The sequence below is a fragment of the Micropterus salmoides genome, unplaced genomic scaffold (genome assembly GCF_014851395.1).
Source record: "Micropterus salmoides isolate LMB-PRFRI ecotype aquatic unplaced genomic scaffold, ASM1485139v1 Ms_hic_scaffold_2, whole genome shotgun sequence".
In the NCBI taxonomy this organism is placed as follows: domain Eukaryota; kingdom Metazoa; phylum Chordata; class Actinopteri; order Centrarchiformes; family Centrarchidae; genus Micropterus; species Micropterus salmoides.
The window spans coordinates 36,025,740-36,045,424 of record NW_024041150.1 but is presented as its reverse complement, the minus strand read 5'-3'; the positions used below and the strand labels follow the sequence as shown (position 1 = coordinate 36,045,424).

The window sequence follows — 19,685 nt, the reverse complement described above, 5'->3', positions numbered from 1 at the left end:
GCTCGAAAATGTGCAGTTCCATCACAGAGAAAATGCCAGATGTCGTAAGTTTTGAAGGAGCGTACAATTGGCATACTTACTGCAGGAATGTCCACCAGAGCTGTTGTCCGTGAATTGAATGTTTATTTCTCTACCTTAAGCCGTCATTTCAGAGAATTTGGCAGTACATCCAACTGGCCTCACACCAGCCCATTACAAAAAGGGCACGTCTTGGATTATGTTAATTCAAACATGATGGGGGGGGGGCTCTGTGTCCTTTCACCGTGGAGCCTAATTGTAGGCTGTTGGGAATAAGTTTGTGTTGTCGGCATCTCAGGTTAAATCGTAGATGGTTCCTGTAGTCTGCAATTTTCCTGGCTGTCCTTTCATATTCCCGTACCAATCTGAGGGTGTTCATCCCAAAATGATTAGCAAGATGTCTATGAAGATTCTCAGTCATCCAGGTCATAGTTATCCAATGAAGGTTAAAGTCAAGGGCAACTGGACTTGGTTGAAGATACTGGAAGACGTTTCGTCCCTCATCCAAAGGACTTCTTCAGTTCTGAACTGAGCCGGAATAATCCTGGAGAAAGCGCAACACCAGCTACTGAATGAGAGAGTGAGACAGATACATTTCACCATTGAAGCCCTGAACAAAGAATTGGACAACATACACCACAAACTAGAAACATATCTGCCCAGTACAGCACTGGAAAAGGTCATGGACTTCATCAAGAAAGCACAGCTATCTAAGTACAAAGAGCAAAGAAAGACAGACTCGGAAATTCCACAACCTACAGTCCAGAGCGAGCTGCACTAACAGAACAGGAGAATTGTCTTGGAGGAGAAAGGACAACAACCCCACAACACATGAAACAGACAACAGATGGGTTAAAATCCTGTCCGATAGGGAACTCACCCAACCAGAGAAAAACGTTCTGGCCAAAGGATTAAACTTTGCCATTACACCACAGCAACTACCTATAGTGGACCTCATCACAGCCACAGAATCTGCCATTAGGAAAAACAAATCAACAGAAACAGAAGCGGAACAGCTCAGACTAAAGGTATCTGCAGCCCTTTCTAATGCAAGGCCCCCCTTCCAACCTTACCATCCAAGAAAGGAAGGCTGTGACGTCTCTGAGCAAGGATCAAAACATCACTATCCTACCTGCTGACAAAGGAAGATGCACGGTAGTCCTTAACACAGCGGACTACCAGAACAAAGTCAACACACTACTCATGGACACAAACATATATGAGACACTGAGACGAGACCCAACCAGCGGATACAAGAAAAAGGCTATAGAATGTCTACAACAGTTACAGAAGGACAACACCATCACTAGTGAAGAAAACCGACATCATTTGGACTGGCTAACATGAGCATACAACATACCTGCCATAATGCTACAATAAATAATTTGAATGTAGTCCAACCAGATCATATGAATGATGAATTCTGCTCTAATTTACTTCACAGTTACAAAGTCTATACTGTAGGCTACCTGTGCTGGTTCCTGCTCAGTCTGCCATCCTTCCTTGAGCCATGTTCACCTACATGCTTCCATCAGAGGTGAGTACTTAAGTAACTTTACTGAGTAAATTGTAGTAGTCTTAATGCATCATACTTTTACTCTTGAGTAGATTAATAGAAAAATATCAAGACTTACTCCGTTACATTTGGATATTACTTTGCTACTTATTTATTCATTATATTATGCATTCATTTAGAGGTAGGCCTAGGTGGTTAGCTGGTTCCAAGTCGACTATTGCTTTATCCTATGCAGTCTCGCCTCCACATGAATTGACATGTTCAGGGTAGAACAATGGCTGAAGCTATAGCATGGTGGTATTGATTTCAAATAGCACTAGCAGCTATTACAGATGAAAACCTGTTGGTGCAGCGGGCTCCTGTTAGGAAGTCAGTAAAGTTACATCAGAGAACCATGCTATGCTGAGCTGATGGAGAGCAGCATCTTTTGTGTTAATGTTTAATAATAAATACCACTAATAAATCACTGCAGACTCACCGTCTGACTGATCTGAAATCCATTTGAAATGCTTGATATCAGCCATCTGGAGAACGACTCTGTCGAGTTTGGTAGCATTTGAAGAAAGACTTGTGGAGATATAGATGTTAATTGAATTAGTATATTCTGAAAAATATAGAGTGACTGACTTCTGAATTGATAAGTTGCAGTGAGGCAAACGTTAGTCACATATAAGTGGATGTGCTGAAAAAATGTCAGCTCTCTAGGACATACGGATTATTGTCTTAGAGTTTTTGAAGTTAGGTATGAGAAATGTCTAGAAATTGACATTTCTTGTAATAGGCCACGCCCACTTTACGCAATCATTACCAAATTTTTCTACTGAGTAGGGACCCGAGATTGTACAAACCGAATTTCGTATGAATACATCCAGCGAATTACGAGGTATAAACTTGTGGATCCCAGGACTGTTCAGCGAAGCTCGGGCCGAGCATCTGAACAGATGCATCAAGTTTGGTTACAATAGCTTAAGCCAATTTTGATTTACGGGCTTTTATGTAAAATTGTAAGTAAATACACAAAAGTAAAAATTTAAGAAAAAATAACATATTGACGTATCTAAATTCTTTTGATAACTTTTGATCAGCGATGTCCGTAGATGATCCTGACAAAGTTTCAGGTTGATTGACGAGACAGTCTGGGACGAGTTCGCTAAAATAGATTTAAAGGAAAAGAGATAAATAGTCGTATAATTTGACATTTTTAATTGTCAATAATTTGATAATTTGACAAGACCATTGGAGCAAAGATGCAGATGAATCTAGAGATTAAAATAGAAAGAAGATTGATTCCGTTTTTGAGATAATTGCAAAAACACAAAGATGATTGTTATAGCGCCACCATGAGGTCTATGAGGGCCATTTTTTTGCCTGAGTAGTGGGTGGAATTTGCAACCTAGGTGCCAATTTTGGTTAGTTTTTGTCCAGCAGTTTTTGCTGCCCAAACACTTTTAGCGGCTTCGCAGCTTGGATCCCTAATAATCCTTTCAGTTTCAATAGGGACCTTGCACGGTTCGTGCTCAGGCCCTAATAATCTCTAAAACAGCATACATGTCCCTTTTGCTTCCAGTTCAAATCATGTTGTATTTTGTCTACATTTGGACAAATACTAGTTCCATTTGGTTTTTCATGTAAGGTGAATCGTTATTAATTATTAATACAATGATATTGGCTTCTAAGTTGTTTTGTTGCATTTTAGCTTTGGTTTAAGAAGTACTATGGCATTTTTCCATATCCCCAGTGGTGTTCATTCAATTTAGATCTAAAAACTAACATATATATTTCCAAATATTTCATTATTATTTTATCTTCCTGTTAAAAATCTATTAAATCAAATGTTGTTTTTCTCTGAGCTTGCTGGGGTTCTCTAATATACTAACGTTACCGGCAGAGAGAGAGAGAGAGAGCGTGAGAGAGCATTGCTTATTACGTGATTCAACATTTTCCTTGCTACACATGCAAATACACAAACACACACACATCACTCCACTACTTGTCCCAGATGTTTGCAATATTGCAACAAAGTTGAAAAGCTGAAAAATGCCATCAAAGACTATTGCTCAAGGATAGACCACAATTCCGCCCTTTATGTTAGGTATAATGTATTAAAGTGTTATTATTTCATGCACTGCTGACCGCTGGCACACATTAGCAAGCAAATTATCATATGTAGCATGATGCATCAAAAAGCCAAAAAAACTAAACAAATAAGCAGCAGTCAACACAGAGTCTAATTCTAGTTGAACATGTTCGCGGGCCGTGGCCTCAACCTTTTAGTTCAAAACTGTGCACACCGCAGTGGCTGATAGTAGAGAAGTGCAGCCATCCTGTCAGTCAGAATCAGAATCAGAAGGAGCTTTATTGCCAAGTGATGTTTTGCACATACGAGGAATTTGCTGTGGTGATAAGGGGCTATACGTAGACAAACATACAGTTAACATAAATAAATGTAGAAATATATAAATATGGAATAGAAGAACAACGTTGCAGATATACCCATGTGCATTATTCTGGCTCTGTGCCATGCAGAAGTAACGTAATGTAAGAGAATATTGTGTACATATAACTATACAACAACAAAGATCAACAATCAACAACAAATATGTGCAACGTGCCAGGTCTGTGCACGACATGAGATGAAACAGTATTTACATGTGCAGAGACATTTGTGTCATTTGCAAGGGGGGAGTGTCAGTGGGGGACCCGGGTATTGTTAATGAGGTGAGCTGCAGACGGGAAGAAGCTGTTTTTGTGGCAAGAGGTTTTGGTCCTGATGGACCGCAGCCTCCTGCCAGAGGGGAGAGTCTGAAACAGTTTGTGTCCGGGGTGGGAGGAGTCAGCTGCAATCTTTCCTGCACGCCTCAGAGTCCTCGAGGAGTACAGGTCCAGAAGAGAAGGAAGATTGCAGCCAATCACCTTTTCTGCAGAGCGAATGATGCGCTGCAGCCTGCCCTTGTCCCTGGCAGTGGTAGCAGCTTACCAGATGGTGATGGAGGAGGTGAGGATGGACTCAGTGATGGCGGTGTAGAAGTGCACCGTCATTGTCTTTGGTAGGCCGAACTTCTTCAGCTGCCACAGGATGTAAATCCTCTGCTGGGCCTTTTTGATGATGGAGGTGATGTTCAGTTCCCACTTGAGGTCCTGGGAGATGATGGTGCCCAGGAAGCGGAAGGAGTGGTGTCTGTAGCTACCTGTCAGAAGCTCCGTCTTAAACTTGACTTTTATCCAGTTTTAATCCACACTTTTACGTTACGTTTTTTATATCCTTGTATTTAACTTAAGTTTTTAAATTAAGTTTTATGTGGGTTAATGATTTTAGTCATCTGACATGGATTTTAAGCTAGATGACCGTAGTAACGCTATCAACGCTACTGATCACAACAAAGCTCCGCCGACTAACGTTATGCTAGCCGAGCTAACTCTGCCCCATGAGAACTGCATACTCCTTAAGAAAGCAAACAAGAAGATTGCTGACCTGATGGAAGACATCCGACGACTTTCAGAGGAACTCAAAGAGAAAGATTCCCTGCTGACTGGCTTTATGGATGTGGCTTCAGTACAAGCCAAACAGATTGTTTCTCTTAGCGCAACCGCCAACATCCAGGACACAATGCTATGGGACCCCTATGCCCTTCCAAGGCTTTCCTCTTGCTCGACTCTGAAGCATCAGTCGACCTGGGCTGAAGTGGTGGTCCTTGGCTGCAAGAGAGGCTCGGACAATTTTTAAATGTCATCAAGTACGCTGTGATGAATTGAGCTCCTTTGAAGTTCTCATTCTTAAACTGGAGGGCTGCAACCTATCTTATTTGTTATAATTTATCACCCCCCAAAACCGCCTGGAGAACATCCTGAATTTTTATCTGCTCTGGTTTTAAATTATGACAGAATTGTTCTTTGTGGCGATTTTAATATTCATGTTGATGACCCCACCAATGTTAATGCAACTGACTTTTTAAATATGGCCACTTCTTTTAACTTCAAACAACATGTCTATGGGCAAACACATAACCGTGATCATACACTAGACTTGGTGTTTACCCTGGGTGTCAGCATTTCCTGTGTGGAATTAGTGGACATGACCATATCTGACCACAGATGTATTGTTTTTAGCTGCGATTCGTTACTAATGCCGCCTCACCAAGCTCTGTGTGTTCTCGCATCTTTAATGAACAAAGTGTTTCAAAGTTTTGCACATTCTTTCAGAGCCAAAGCCAACATCTGTCTGATTCCAACACCAACAATCTGGTTCATCACTTCAATCATATCTGCTTGTTGACACTACCGATCGACTCAAGACTGTCCAGAACTCAGCTGCCAGGCTTTTAACCAGAACAAAGAAATATGACCACATTACCCCTATTTTAGCTTCATTACACTGGCTCCCGGTATCTTTTAGAATTGACTTTAAAATTTTATTGATCACTTTTAAAGCTCTTCATGGCCTCTCGCCTTGTTATATTTCTGACCTTTTAGTCCCATACGCACCAGCACGCACCTTGAGATCCTCGGGAAGAGGTCTGTTGTCTGTTCCAGAGTCTCGACTGAAAACTAAAGGGGACAGAGCGTTTGCTGTCAGGGCCCCGAGGCTCTGGAACAGCCTGCCCGAGGAAATCAGGTCGGCTGAGTCAGTGAACTCTTTTAAGTCCCTTCTTAAAACATACTTTTATAGGAGAGCCTTTCCCGATTTTATTTGACTTTATTTTATCCCTTTTATTTTATTGTATTTTACTAATTTTATATTTATCTGTATTTTAGTCTTTTTAATGTTTTCATGCTTTTATCTTGTATTGTTTTTGTATTATTGTCTCTTGGGTATTATTGTCTTTACACTTGTTAAAGCACTTTGTAACTTGTTTTTGAAAAGTGCTCTACAAATAAAGATTATTATTATTATTATTATTATTATTATTATTATTATAATGTTCACTTATTTTTCTCAATATGGGCTTGCCTATGGTGTTTAAAATTATTTTATTTTAAAACAAATATCTGATGATGACATGATTTCTATAAAAATGCAATTTTAGTAGCAATCATGCTCTGAAAACACTTTGAAACACTTATGTCGAAGTCCTTAACAGGGTGGATATGTCTGTCGTGTCACATGTTGTTAGTATATCTAAATTTAATACAATAAAGGTTATTTTATATAATTGATAAAATATAGGTAAATCAACTATTTATATGTCTCAAGTTATGAAGTCCAAATGGCATCCTAATTTAAAAACACAGAAATAATTTATAATTTTTATCTTTAATCTTTACTTATTGACTAACGTAACGTAATTAATTTAGTATTTGTGATCACACTTGAGAGCTACAGACTGGGAATATTGTCCTGGTGTAAATGTGGCAATCAGGAGATGATGAATTATGATTTAATAAACGTTACAACCCCCACCAAAGCTCGTTACAATGGAGGTCAAACATAATCAAAGAGTCCAGGAGTTATGCAAAGAAAAGTTTATTGAAATAAACCTGAAATAATTTCAGAAATTTATTCAAACAAAACAACAAATCTGGCCAAAACAAACATAAGAAGGGGAAGCCCTCCAGACCAGGGAGAATGTAACAATAAAAAATAAATAAGTGTATGTTCTCTTCTTTTCTTTTACCTGAGGAAGACTATCTGAAATAATTCCAGTCACATCCATATCATATAAATGAGGAAAAGACCCACTGTTTCTTTATTAATAATTTACTTGAGTACTTGATTTTGCAAAGTAACATTACTTTTACTTGAGTACAGTTATTCCTCTTCCCACCTGTGACTACTGTAAATAGCCTAATTATCAAGATTTAAGGTTTAACATGACTTTGCTTGCTTTTCAACTGAGAAAGAACAGATATATATATCTGTTCTAGCGCCACCTTGTGACAGAATAATATACGACCTTTGCTATATTTTTCTACAAACACTGAAGACTTTGAAATGTTCAATATTTTAGAGAAAAACAAAGTTTAGATGTTCAGATGTTCTGACTGCTCACGTAGCAGTGGTTGTAGTTCATTTGTCAGAAAGTCATTGGTCTGTCGTGTGTAATCAGCAGTATAATAAACAGGATCAGGTTGTACCAACTGAATGAAGCCTGACTGTAGATTTTCCCTCTCAGACCTTCAATGACTGAACTTTGATCACATGACTCTTCACCTCTGTCAACTCTCAAGGGAGAAGATGAATGTCTCCATTCACAGGGAGAAGATGAATGTCTCCATTCAACGGTCTTTTCAGAGCTTAATTTCTATATCCCCTCTGTGAAAGTCCTGAGTATTGGGTTAGTTTACACCTTCAGTTTATTATCTACAAAGAGAAAAGTCAATACACAGTTTCAGCCTCACAGATTTCCTGCCTACTATTAATTACATCTGCAGAAATATTTTTAAAAGTGTAGACAGCCGAAGATCCTCTATCTTCAAGTCTTGCATGTATTTTTTTTGATATTGGTATCCTGCATTATCCTCTTTTATCCTGTTGTATATTTTAACTCTTGCTTTGGTTTTGGTTGAAGTTTGACATGTCTCTTCACCTCTGTATCGTCTCACAGGGAGAAGATGGAGTTTACCAACAGAGCGATCTCTTCCTGCTTTGGTTAGTTTACACCTTCAGTAAATAGCCCATGATATGACAAGTTGAAAAAATTTAAACCTCACAGATTTTATTACTTTTATCTTTAAATCAAATCTCCTAAACAACATAATAGATTTCCAATGACCTCCAAACGACATATAGAGTATCTCAGCCATAATCATTTTTGTAAATATTTGATTATATCTTTTCATGTGACAACACTGAAGAAATGACACTTTGTTACAATGTAAAGTAGTGAGTGTACAGCTTGTATAACAGTGTAAATTTGCTGTCCCCTCAAAATAACACATCACACAGCCATTAATGTCTAAACCGCTGGCAACAAAGAGAAAATCTATGGCTCTTAGAAGTTAGCGTCGACAAGCGTACAAACCCATCGACCAATCCTCATGTGTTCAGAGTGTGACAGTTTGGGTCCGTGTTTCTTGGTTGAGCTAATGTTTGCTTGAAGAGGGTGGAAAAATAAAACACAAGCTCACAGCCACGCCGATAATGGGATTTCCACAATACTCACTGTTTATTACTAACACATCAACCTTATCATGCCTGGTCATACAGCTACTGTTTTATCATACATAAGTAAAACAAAAGTTACACGCCTTTCAAATGTTACGCTTGAGTTGAGGAACATCTATTCACAACAGGTACCGCTCAACTAACTGAAGACAGACAGGGTGTGTTCTCTCATATCTAGGCAACACAGTATTTTAAAGGCACATTTCACAATTTTGCACATGTGGTTAATGCTTTGAAACGGTCACAGTTTGGTTAGACTGAGGCAATGAGACTACTTGATTTTGTTGAGGGAAAGATCCTTTTTTGATCTGGTTCAAATAGGCGCGTCTGATTGCAGTTGCAGAAGGGCATCCCTATTGAACAAGACAGGAACAACTTCATAGATATAAATGTATCATTCTAATGTAATAAAACATAATGGTTCCTTATGTAAGGTCTTTATACACCACTGAAAACATAGTTATTGATATTATATTGCACTGTCAATAGATCCTCCTAAATATTACACACTGTCCCTTGAAGTATCAAAGGTAAAAAATACTATTAGGAGGCTATGGTTATACTTGTCAGGGGTTGCTTACATAATAAACAGAATTTATTAATATTATCAATCATAAAAATAGTTGTCAATTCAATTTCTGTCAAACAACTAATCGTTTCAGCTGTATGTGTATAAACTGTTGTAGTTTAATTTACAACAAAACATATTTACAACAACATTTTTATAAAATTCATATGTTTTGTGTGAGAAAATCTTAATTTGTGAAGTAAATACTAAACCTGTTAGATGAATATAGAAGAAAAAAGTAAATTTTTTCCCTCTGAAATGTAATAGGGTAGAAGTAGAAAGTGGCATGAAAAGAACACTCCAGTAAAGTACAAATACTTCCATACTTAAGTAGGCTACATACAGTTTTTCGCAGATTCTTAAATCATTTGTCATTATTTGTGACTTCAATGTAACAAATAGGGCAAACTAACAACTGCTTAGTGTTACATTAATATAAGTAATTTGTACCAAATCGATCTTAACAAAGTGAGTAGCTTACTTATCTAACCCAGTTACCTTAACTAGCAAGCAATTCAACATCTATTCCCGTTAATAATGTAACGCATTCTCTTAATCTTAAAATTTAGAATATGTGTTTAAACTTCCACATGGCCTCATATAGCCTACACAAGATGATTATTGATTTAAGCTCATAACTAAACTTAGCTCATCTTGCTGTGCATTGATGATGCACGTAAAAAACGTGGTCAACATTGTGAAATGGTTGCAATTTGGTAAGTTTTAGGAAATAAAAGTAGCCTACTCAGTTAGGTTTAGGAAAAGATCATAGTTTTGTATGTCTCACCCTGCCGGCTGTTACAAAGAATGCAGGTTTTTCAAAATGTTAGTTGTTGTCAGTGAAAACATCTGCAGAACTCTTTATAACAAGTAGACATTTCTTTTAGAAATCAGAAAGATCCTTGTTTTTCAGTTATCGTATGATTATATTCATTATTGGTGCTCTAACAGATCACAGCTCAAACAGTGGACAGATGATGCAGCTGTGCAACATGTCATATTTAATTGACGTCGCTTTAAAATGATGGCTCAGAGGAAAGGACATCTCATTTTGTTAAATGCCCGTTTCCTCGACTCCTCTCTCCTCGCATCTCCTCCTCGACTGCTCGAGCTGGCATCTAGGGTTTGTGGGACTAAAATGCGCCTCAATCAGTGAACTCTCCACAGAAACATCTGTAGATGCAGTTTAATTAAAGGCTCACATGTTAAAGTTTGTCTGGTTCTCACTTTTCCTCTCTGTCTCTTCAAATGTAGAACTGAAGAGAGCTTGGTTCTCCATGTTCCAATGTAAGAACTGTGTGGTCTTGAATTTCTATCACCATTGAATTTTTAAAGCAGCATGAATCATGTTTGGTTAATGAACTGAAAAATGTAGCCTGTGTAAACAAAAATGTTCTGTATGTCATCAAACTAATTTAAAAAATGCTACAATCAAACAAAAATCCTAGTGGCTTCACATCATAAACTGCAACAATCCCACTTTAATCCCACAAGTAATCAAAGTAATTTTTTCAACTTCTTCAATGAAATGTTTTCTCATAACATGAATAACTCACATTTGTTTGACCTCTTTGCAGGGAACTTTATGGAGAAAGTGAAACCACCCTCAATCATCTTCAACAATATGGTGGAAAAGCACAAAGATGAGACAGAAATGCTGACAAACCAGCCAAAAACCATCTTGAACTCCAGGGACAGGCACAGAGATGAGATTAAAAATGGGAAAGAAAAGCAAACAACCTGGGACCTTTGTGTTGGGCTCAAAGATGAGAGACAAAAGCCCTCACGCCAGGGACCAACCACCCGCCACTGCAGTTTGGCTGTAGTGCTAGTGGCCTTGTTGGGTCCTTATTTCTTCTAACCCTTACCTGAGTTCTGCCTGCCTGCAGAGAACTGTAAGCACCCCACAGATATGCACCTAGCTGAAGCAAAAACTATCAGGAACTGTAAAGATTTCTAAGTCAATGTACCGTTTAAAAATTATATAATCATCTTTATCAGCGTTATCAGTGATTCCAATTGATCTTAAGTCTAAAAGTTTATGAACATTTAAAGTAATCACTGTTTTATAAGGAAAGGTTAACACCTAAAGGTCAAGTTCATGAATCGAAAGATTACACAATGTTTTGATTTTCCAACTGGTACGATTTGCGTTCACAAAGGCAAAACTGTCCAGAAATCGGAAACAAAACCCTTCTGGTGGTCGTTCGATTATTGGTCATACAGTCAGCAGGCATCTATTGGTTAAAGTATATTTTCATGTTAATACTTTTGTACTTTTGATTTTAAAAGCAAGACTTTTACTTATATTGTTTTACTTAACGACACAGTTCCAGCCAAAATGAAAACCTGTTACTTGTAGAGCTATTTATCCATCTGGATTGTTTTGGTGTGAGTTTTGTTGATATCGGCCGTAGAAATGTCTGTGGTCTCTCAAACTTAATTGAACTAGATGGGACTCAAAGTGCCAAAAATAAATTTGAAGAACTCAACAGTAATGTCTCTTTCCCATTCAAGCCCATTCCAAGTTCCATTATAGTCAAGAGAAGGCAGACATCTCTACTTACCATATCTCCAAAAATTGACAACTCACACCAAAACAATCTAGATGGAAAAATAGCAAAACAGGTACGTGGGATAATAAGTATTTTTATTTGGGGGTGAACTGTCCCTTTAAGTAGAACATCTGAGTACTTCTTCACCTCTGTAAGATATTGCTTCCACAATTGTTTTTGATCAATCAGCTGATCATCAAGACAACAAGGAGAGAAAATATGACAAAGCAATCACAGCAGAAATAAAAGTTTAACCTCAACTTGCTAGTTTTATCAGAGTCCTCTGGAATCGTGACTATCCACAGTGAATGATGAACTGGTTCATGCTGCTATAGGGTTCTTGTCTTTGTATTGATCAGCCCAAAAATTAAGGAGGCATCTTGAGTCTGACAGTCATACCAAACCAAACCAAACTGCACTGCACTGTTTGACTGTGACTCACTTTTAGAGCCAGCCGCAGTTTTGGCACTTCCGCAATGGCTTAATTTTCCAGCCTAGGTTACCTCTTGGGGTGAACCTGTCCTTAGACTCAGTAGAAGAAGCATTTCATTGATACGATTGCTCTGATATTGCAAGGATTCCTTGATTTATCTTTCAATATTTCTGTAGGTCAACTCTTTGATGTTTTTAATTGATTTCAGACAATTTTAATCATGTAGAATATTATATTGTTTTTAAACATTTCTTTGCCTTGTACTATAAAAATATTTGGTAGTTTTCGCTTTAGCTGTGCTCGTGTGGGGGCATTCTCTGCAGGCAGACAGAACTCTGAGCACACTCTCATCCCATGGCTCTGGGATAAGAACTTCGCACAAGAACAGGAGGAGAGTACAATTCAGGAGAGTACAGTGGCACAACTTTGTGAGAAAGAAAGAAAGAAAGAAAGAAAGAAAGAGAGAAAGTACTTTATCAAGTACCTTATCATCTGGAAAATCTAATTTTTTACACACACACACACACACAATGCCTATGGACATTTATTAGTTGTAGAGATGTCAGAGTGACAGGACTGCTACATATTTGGCGCCCCCGGCGCTCCAAGCCCTCAAGGGCCCCTCGGCAGTGCCAAAGAGGTGAACTGGCACCTCTCTAGCTACCAGTCCACACTGCATATTGTGGTTTGTACGGACTGGGACTGCCGCCCCATAAGAGAAAGACTGACAAGTGACAACCTTGGTACCTGTTTATGAGAAGAATTCAGACTTGCAGACCGGATCAGACTGCCCTCTCACCTCATGGTTTGGTTCTTATACGGCTGCAGATACACAAGGTAATGTATGTATCCATATATGTGTGTATTTACGATTGGGTTTTCATTATAGCAATTTGGTCAAGTAAAAAAAAAAATCACAGTAAAAAAATTACTTGAACATTAATTTATGTTGTGACAGCTGATACAACATTTTAAATATTTGAGTCACCTGTCAGCCACTCTCACTGTAGACATATTAAGTAAGTTTATTCATGAAACATGATGTCTATAGCAACAGGGTCAAGCAAGGACAGAGGTGGGTGGCCTTTGGGCCAAATCTAGCCCTCCTTGTAAAACATTTAGCCCCTGATAAAAGTTTCCCTTCTATGGTTTGCATCATAATTTTAGCATATTCACAGAGCTTCTACAGGCAACAATGCAATTGTCATGCTTCCCAATAAAAATACATGACCTTGTAACAACAAATATAATCAATAATTTGTATTTTGAACACAGATCGGTAGCAGGCTAATAGACAATATGTGGAACAGTATTTTCATACAACTATAAGTTGACATGTTGGTTATTTACTGTTTATGGATCCTGTGACAGAAACACAGAATCACTGCAGCTTTGATGGTTTTAGTTTTACAAACAATGTTTGAAGTTTTCAGAGAAAAACAGACTTCATGTCCCTATACAGTTTTTGTGATCAGCACCAAAACTTGGTATCCAGTCAGGAAATCCTTTGGTCAGCTGTGTGTAATAAGCAGGATAATAAATGAACTTTGATCACATGACTCTTCACCTCTGTCTCCTCTCACAGGGAGAAGATGATCTGCAGCATCCTGCTGCTCATCAGCCTGACCTCCTGTGTCTGTGGTGAGTTTACACCTTCAGGTTATCTAACTAGCCTATAAAGGAAGGAATTTCTGTCTGCCATTCTTTCTTTCTTTCTATTTTATCTGTTCTTCCTTCTTTCTTGACAACCGTTAATCTGAATGACTTCACACTTGATGGGTGACGGGTGCTGGGGACCCAAGGGAGATAGCATGTGAGTTTAAACAAGATTCAGTTAACCCTCGGCATAGGATTACCCAAGTGGCAACTTCTAGGGCTGAAAAATGAATGTGAAAAAAACTACAGTTCACCAAATGGCCAGTTGAGGCAGACTCCAAAAGCAACTCAATCCCCATGTTTACAGCCTGGTACAGAAAGGGTTTTGTTCTCTAAAGCTAACTTACCCGTTCATGACAACTGTGTCAGGCACTGCCAAGATGGCGATAGCTGGAGCAGATGGGGGCCACCCATGTTGAGATTCACAACAGCCCTTCAGAAATCTATGTGTAAATTCACGGACACTATCTACATGTTTTTTTTTTACAGTATATGTTATACCTATGTTATACCTAACAAAGCGTCAGCTAACTTGAGTTTCAATGTTGAATTTTTTTAGCCAAAGGCAGTGGTTAACTTAATGTTATTGAGCTAACATTAAGCAGCCACACCCCAGTTCTCAATAGCAAGCAGCACATCTGGGTGCTCAGCAGTCGGACCACTCAGAACAGCCACAACCCGAACGTGCACTGCACTAGTTATCTATAAAGAGAAAAGTCAAAATATACATGGAGCTTTCTTACTACCACCTTTAAATCTGCAGATCTCTTCATAACACTCCTTATTAAAATGAGGAAGGAAATTATTATTATTAATAATATAAATTATTATTAATGGTCATTTTTATCATGCATTACATTTTTTAAACTGCAGTTTATTGGAAGTCCTTTGTTATACAGCCTTCAAGCCTTAACATAAATAAAAGCATATTGTTATTTAATGAATCAGTTAACCAAAGAAGTCAGTCTCTGCCTACATTTGACAGTTCATCTTGATTAGTACTGAGACCATCAGTGAACTCTCGACAGAAACATCTGTAGATGGAGTTTAAAGGCTCACATGTTAAAGTTGTCAGTTTGTCTGCTCCTCACTTTCCCTCTCTATGTCTCCTCAACAGGAACATTTGTAGTGAATGTGACACAGACCTCCTATCAGGCAGAGGAGAACGAAAACATCACACTGGAGTGGACCTTCACAACCAAAACTGACAGCTCCCTCAACTCACTTTATATCTTTTGTCAACTGTTAACTGATCGTAAGGCCTCAGGTCTGTATCGTCTACATGAAGGTATTGAGGTCCCAGAGTCTCAGGATGAACAGTTTGCAAGACGAGTCCAGTGTGACAAAGACGTCCTCAGAGAAGGACGAATCAGACTTCATGTGTCCAGACTCAGGACTGAGGACTCGGGCCTGTACCTGTGTAAAGTGAAGACAAACTATGGGATGAGCTCTGGCAGATTCCAGCTCAATGTCACTGGTAAGTAGACTTAGTAGATGTCAGTAAATAATGTTAGCTGTTACCACAGACACCACTGACAAAGAGTAGGATTATATTTAGTGTTTTTTCTTTCTTTTGTTTTGACATTTTATTTACTGTCCTTCATAGCAGCTGCTGATGAGCCCAAACCTCAGAGACCAACAGTTAGACCACAACCAGAGAGTCGGGGAAGGATCGGCCTTTATGCTGGACTGGGACTGGCAGCAGCAGCTCTACTGGCTGTCTGTTCCAGACTCTGCTTTAGATATTTTTGCTTCAAACGTTCTTCTCATAGAAACAACACATCAGGACCAACAGGATTTTGTTGGAGGATCCTCTTTCTATTAGGATGAGTCAGAGCATTGGTTCAAGACCTGAATCATAAAACCAAAAGACTCCAAAACTCTCTACCTCCAACATCCGTTTAAAGACACTTTTTGAAATTCAGTCTCAGGGGAACCTATTCTGAATATTTTGTTTTTATTGTTCTTTATTTGTACTTATCATTAGTTAACCTTTATTTTTATCTAACTTCTATGGGAATACTTTTATTAGTAACTAATAACGATTAAATATTTTCATTCTAATGAGGTTTTATATCAAGTTATTTTTTTAGGATTTCTATATGTAGCTGCCTTCATTGCAATTATTATATTGAATTAATTTTACTATCATTGTTTTTTATTGTATTTACTGATTTTACAATAAATACATTAGACCATAACATCTATCCATTAGCCCCCTGACCACACACACATCAAACAAATGTATTCCTTTACATTACAACCCTCCCATTGTTACAACTATTATCAATGTACTCACCCTGTGAATATATACAAACTAATCCACCAAAAATACAAGCAGGTTTTCTTCTTTAAGATATGATAGTAATTCTCTTGATTCAGTTGTCTTGTTAATTCCAGATATTTTTTAAAGACTGATCAATGATATCAGCTGGTGGAAAAGCAGAGTGATCAATAATTGAAAATACTTTGGCTAACCCTTAATAAAAACGGGTCATATGATAACTGAAACAACCATGTTGATTTAGAGATCCTCCGACCATAAGGAGCGAATAAATATTATTTCTGATAAGACCTTTGAACGACTCCATTAACACTTTAATATGATGGCAGGATGGCTGTGCCTAAATGCACAGCTGAACAAATCAGTGATGAGAGAGAGGCATCCTCTCCTCTCAGCTGAACACAGCTTAGAACAGCAGGAAGAAAATTGTTTTCAAAGCAACACAGGGTTTAGCAGATTCCACTTGAGTTTTCTCTGCCAACCAGCTTCATAACTGTTCAGGCGATATTGGTGTAACCGTCTGTACTCATTAGCACCAGAACAGTTCCTGGAGGGCCTGGAAGATGTTCTGTGTCAGATGGATGATGTGCTCATCAGGGGAACCTTCCTCTGCTCATACAGCTGGATCTACTACGGTGAAGTTAGTTTTCAAGTTGGATATTTGAAATACATTCACTCTGGAGCCAACAGTGTCTTCTTACTCAGTTTCACCAAATGTTGGCTGTAGCAGGACGGTTAGTTAATGTCTGATCACTCGCTCTTAACCACAGGGGATTTGCTTAGAGATCATCAATGTTGTTATTTTCAATACCTTCTTGCTGACTTGTCCATTATGAAAATTAGGGTTATAATAACAATAATAATAAAATTTTCCCATATAACACACCTAATTTGGTATCTAATGTGTGGTTATTTTATTTTACATAAATAGTTTGCAGTTTAATTTTTTAGGAAATTATTTTCATTTATTTTTTATAGCACCCATGTCATCTGAACCATGGACTGGAAGCCAACGCCGAATGTAGTGCAGTGGAGAAAGAGACACACATCTTCATTTTATATTTAAGGGAAACTTTTTGTATTTTATATGAATATTTTTCAATAGCTTTTATCTTGCCAAATTGTAATACCACACTGACACATGGGACTTACTTAGAATCCAGGAAATACGACAAAACTGACAGTTCCCTCACGCCCGTTTTATCTTCTGTCAAATGATTGTAAGGCCTTAGTCCTGTATCATCTACATGAACGTGTTGAGGTCACAGAGTCTCGGTATCAACAGTTTGTCAGTCCAGTGTGACAAAGACGTCCACAGAGAAGGACGAGTCCTACTTAATGTGTTCAGACCAAGGTTATTATACACTGCTCAAAAAAATAAAGGGAACACTTAAACAACACAATGTAACTCCAAGTCAGTCACACTCCTGTGACATCAAACTGTCCACTTAGGAAGCAACACTGATTGACAATCAATTTCACATGCTGTTGTGCAAATGGATGGAAATTATAGGCAATTAGCAAGACACCCCCAATAAAGGAGTGGTTCTGCAGGTGGTGACCACCGACCACTTCTCAGTTCCTATGCTTCTTGGCTGATGTTTTGGTCACTTTTGAATGCTGGCGGTGCTTTCACTCTAGTGGTAGCATGAGACGGAGTCTACAACCCACACAAGTGGCTCAGGTAGTTCATCCAGGATGGCACATCAATGCGAGCTGTGGCAAGAAGGTTTGCTGTGTCTGTCAGCATAGTGTCCAGAGCATGGAGGCGCTACCAGGAGACAGGCCAGTACATCAGGAGACGTGGAGGAGGCCGTAGGAGGGCAACAACCCAGCAGCAGGACCGCTACCTCCGCCTTTGTGCAAGGAGGATCAGGAGGAGCACTGCCAGAGCCCTGCAAAATGACCTCCAGCAGGCCACAAATGTGCATGTGTCTGCTCAAACAGTCAGAAACAGACTCCATGAGGCTGGTATGAGGGCCCGACGTCCACAGGTGGGGGTTGTGCTTACAGCCCAACACTGTGCAGGACGTTTGGCATTTGCCAGAGAACACCAAGATTGGCAAATTCGCCACTGGCGCCCCGTGCTCTTCACAGATGAAAGCAGGTTCACACTGAGCACATGTGACAGACGTGACAGAGTCTGGAGTTGCCGTGGAGAACGTTCTGCTGCCTGCAACATCCTCCAGCATGACCGGTTTGGCGGTGGGTCAGTAATGGTGTGGGGTGGCATTTCTTTGGGGGGCCGCACAGCTCGCCAGAGGTAGCCTGACTGCCGTTAGGTACCGAGATGAGATCCTCAGACCTCTTGTGAGACCATATGCTGGTGCGGTTGGCCCTGGGTTCCTCCTAATGCAAGACAATGCTAGACCTCATGTGGCTGGAGTGTGTCAGCAGTTCCTGCAAGTGGAAGGCATTGATGCTATGGACAAACTGCATTGTTTCCACATTCTACACGTGTTACGGTTTTGCAGCGTGTGTGAGCTAGTCGAGGACCCAAACGCCGGACACCAGAGCTGAGCAGACAAAGTCCAGTGATTTATTAACCAAAAACATGCACACTTACAGTGGCTGAGTCCAAAAGTAAAATCCAAAGAAGGCAAGATGATAATAATCCACAAGCTGGCCAGGCAGACGGAACATGAGTCAGAGACGAACAGATGTTACAAAGCATCCATAAGCTACAAGCAATAAACCACATTGATCCCACACCAACTGAACGGAACATAGGCATTAAGTAGTGAGGCAAACAAGCGCGGTGGGAACATAAAACAGGTGGATAATATCAAGGAGAAAAGAATAGGAAGCAAAGCTAAACACAGACAGCTTCAGAATAAAACAGGAAGTAAAGTACACGGGAACACACCAGGACAGCTCTACCAAAGTAAAACACAAAAGATGGAAAGACTGCAAAATCAGGGCATGGACTGAGACCGGATCAAACAGGAGACAGGACTACGCAAAAACATGGAGACAATAGGACTAAGGACTTGAACAGGTAAAAAAAACATGCATAAACTAAGCTACAAAACTCTAAACAAGACAAGATCAAATAATGAAACACAGAAATACAGACCAGGAATAACATGAACTAAAGCACATAACTAAGAACTAAGGCAAAGAACTAAAATGCAAGACTAAGAACTAAGATAAGAGACAAGACAGATCCTAAGTAAACCTAAACATGCAAATAATAATAATAATAATAATAATAAAATAATATAAGAATAATAATAATAAAATAATAATATAATAACAAATAGTAAACAAGGCTACACAGAGAAACACAGAACCAAAAACAAAGTTAAATAGGATCAACAAAACAAAGAGCAAACATGGGCAAAACAGTAGAACACAAGGCATGGAACCAAAAACAGATCAGAATCCTTAACTCATAACTGCACGTCCTATTCTGACATTTCTAAACTAATAAAAACTCTTCAAAAAGCTTCTTAGAGATGAAATAGTCAATGCTGTACTGCACTAGAGGACAAGTCATGGATCAGTAGGATTCTCCTCTGACCACCATTAATGTCTGTACCAAAGTTCATGG

The 19,685-nt window shown here is 38.9% G+C and overlaps 1 protein-coding gene and 1 long non-coding RNA gene across 3 annotated transcripts in view; both read left to right on the top strand.

The window, feature by feature from the left end:
- Positions 1-19,685, top strand: part of LOC119912458 — a 29,118-nt gene that overhangs the window by 8,279 nt on the left and 1,154 nt on the right. The gene's annotated exons all lie outside the window — the stretch shown is intronic.
- Positions 12,651-17,013, top strand: LOC119912456. 2 transcript variants are annotated; one of them, XM_038731660.1, is made up of 4 exons: positions 12,651-13,029; positions 13,778-13,833; positions 14,966-15,325; positions 15,458-17,013. In XM_038731660.1, exons 1-4 carry the CDS (start codon positions 12,995-12,997, stop codon positions 15,676-15,678), a joined length of 672 nt encoding a protein of 223 aa, XP_038587588.1. In that variant the 5' UTR covers positions 12,651-12,994; the 3' UTR covers positions 15,679-17,013. The 2 variants fall into 2 exon arrangements, with proteins under 2 accessions (XP_038587588.1, XP_038587587.1); XM_038731659.1 differs by having other exon boundaries at positions 15,455-17,013.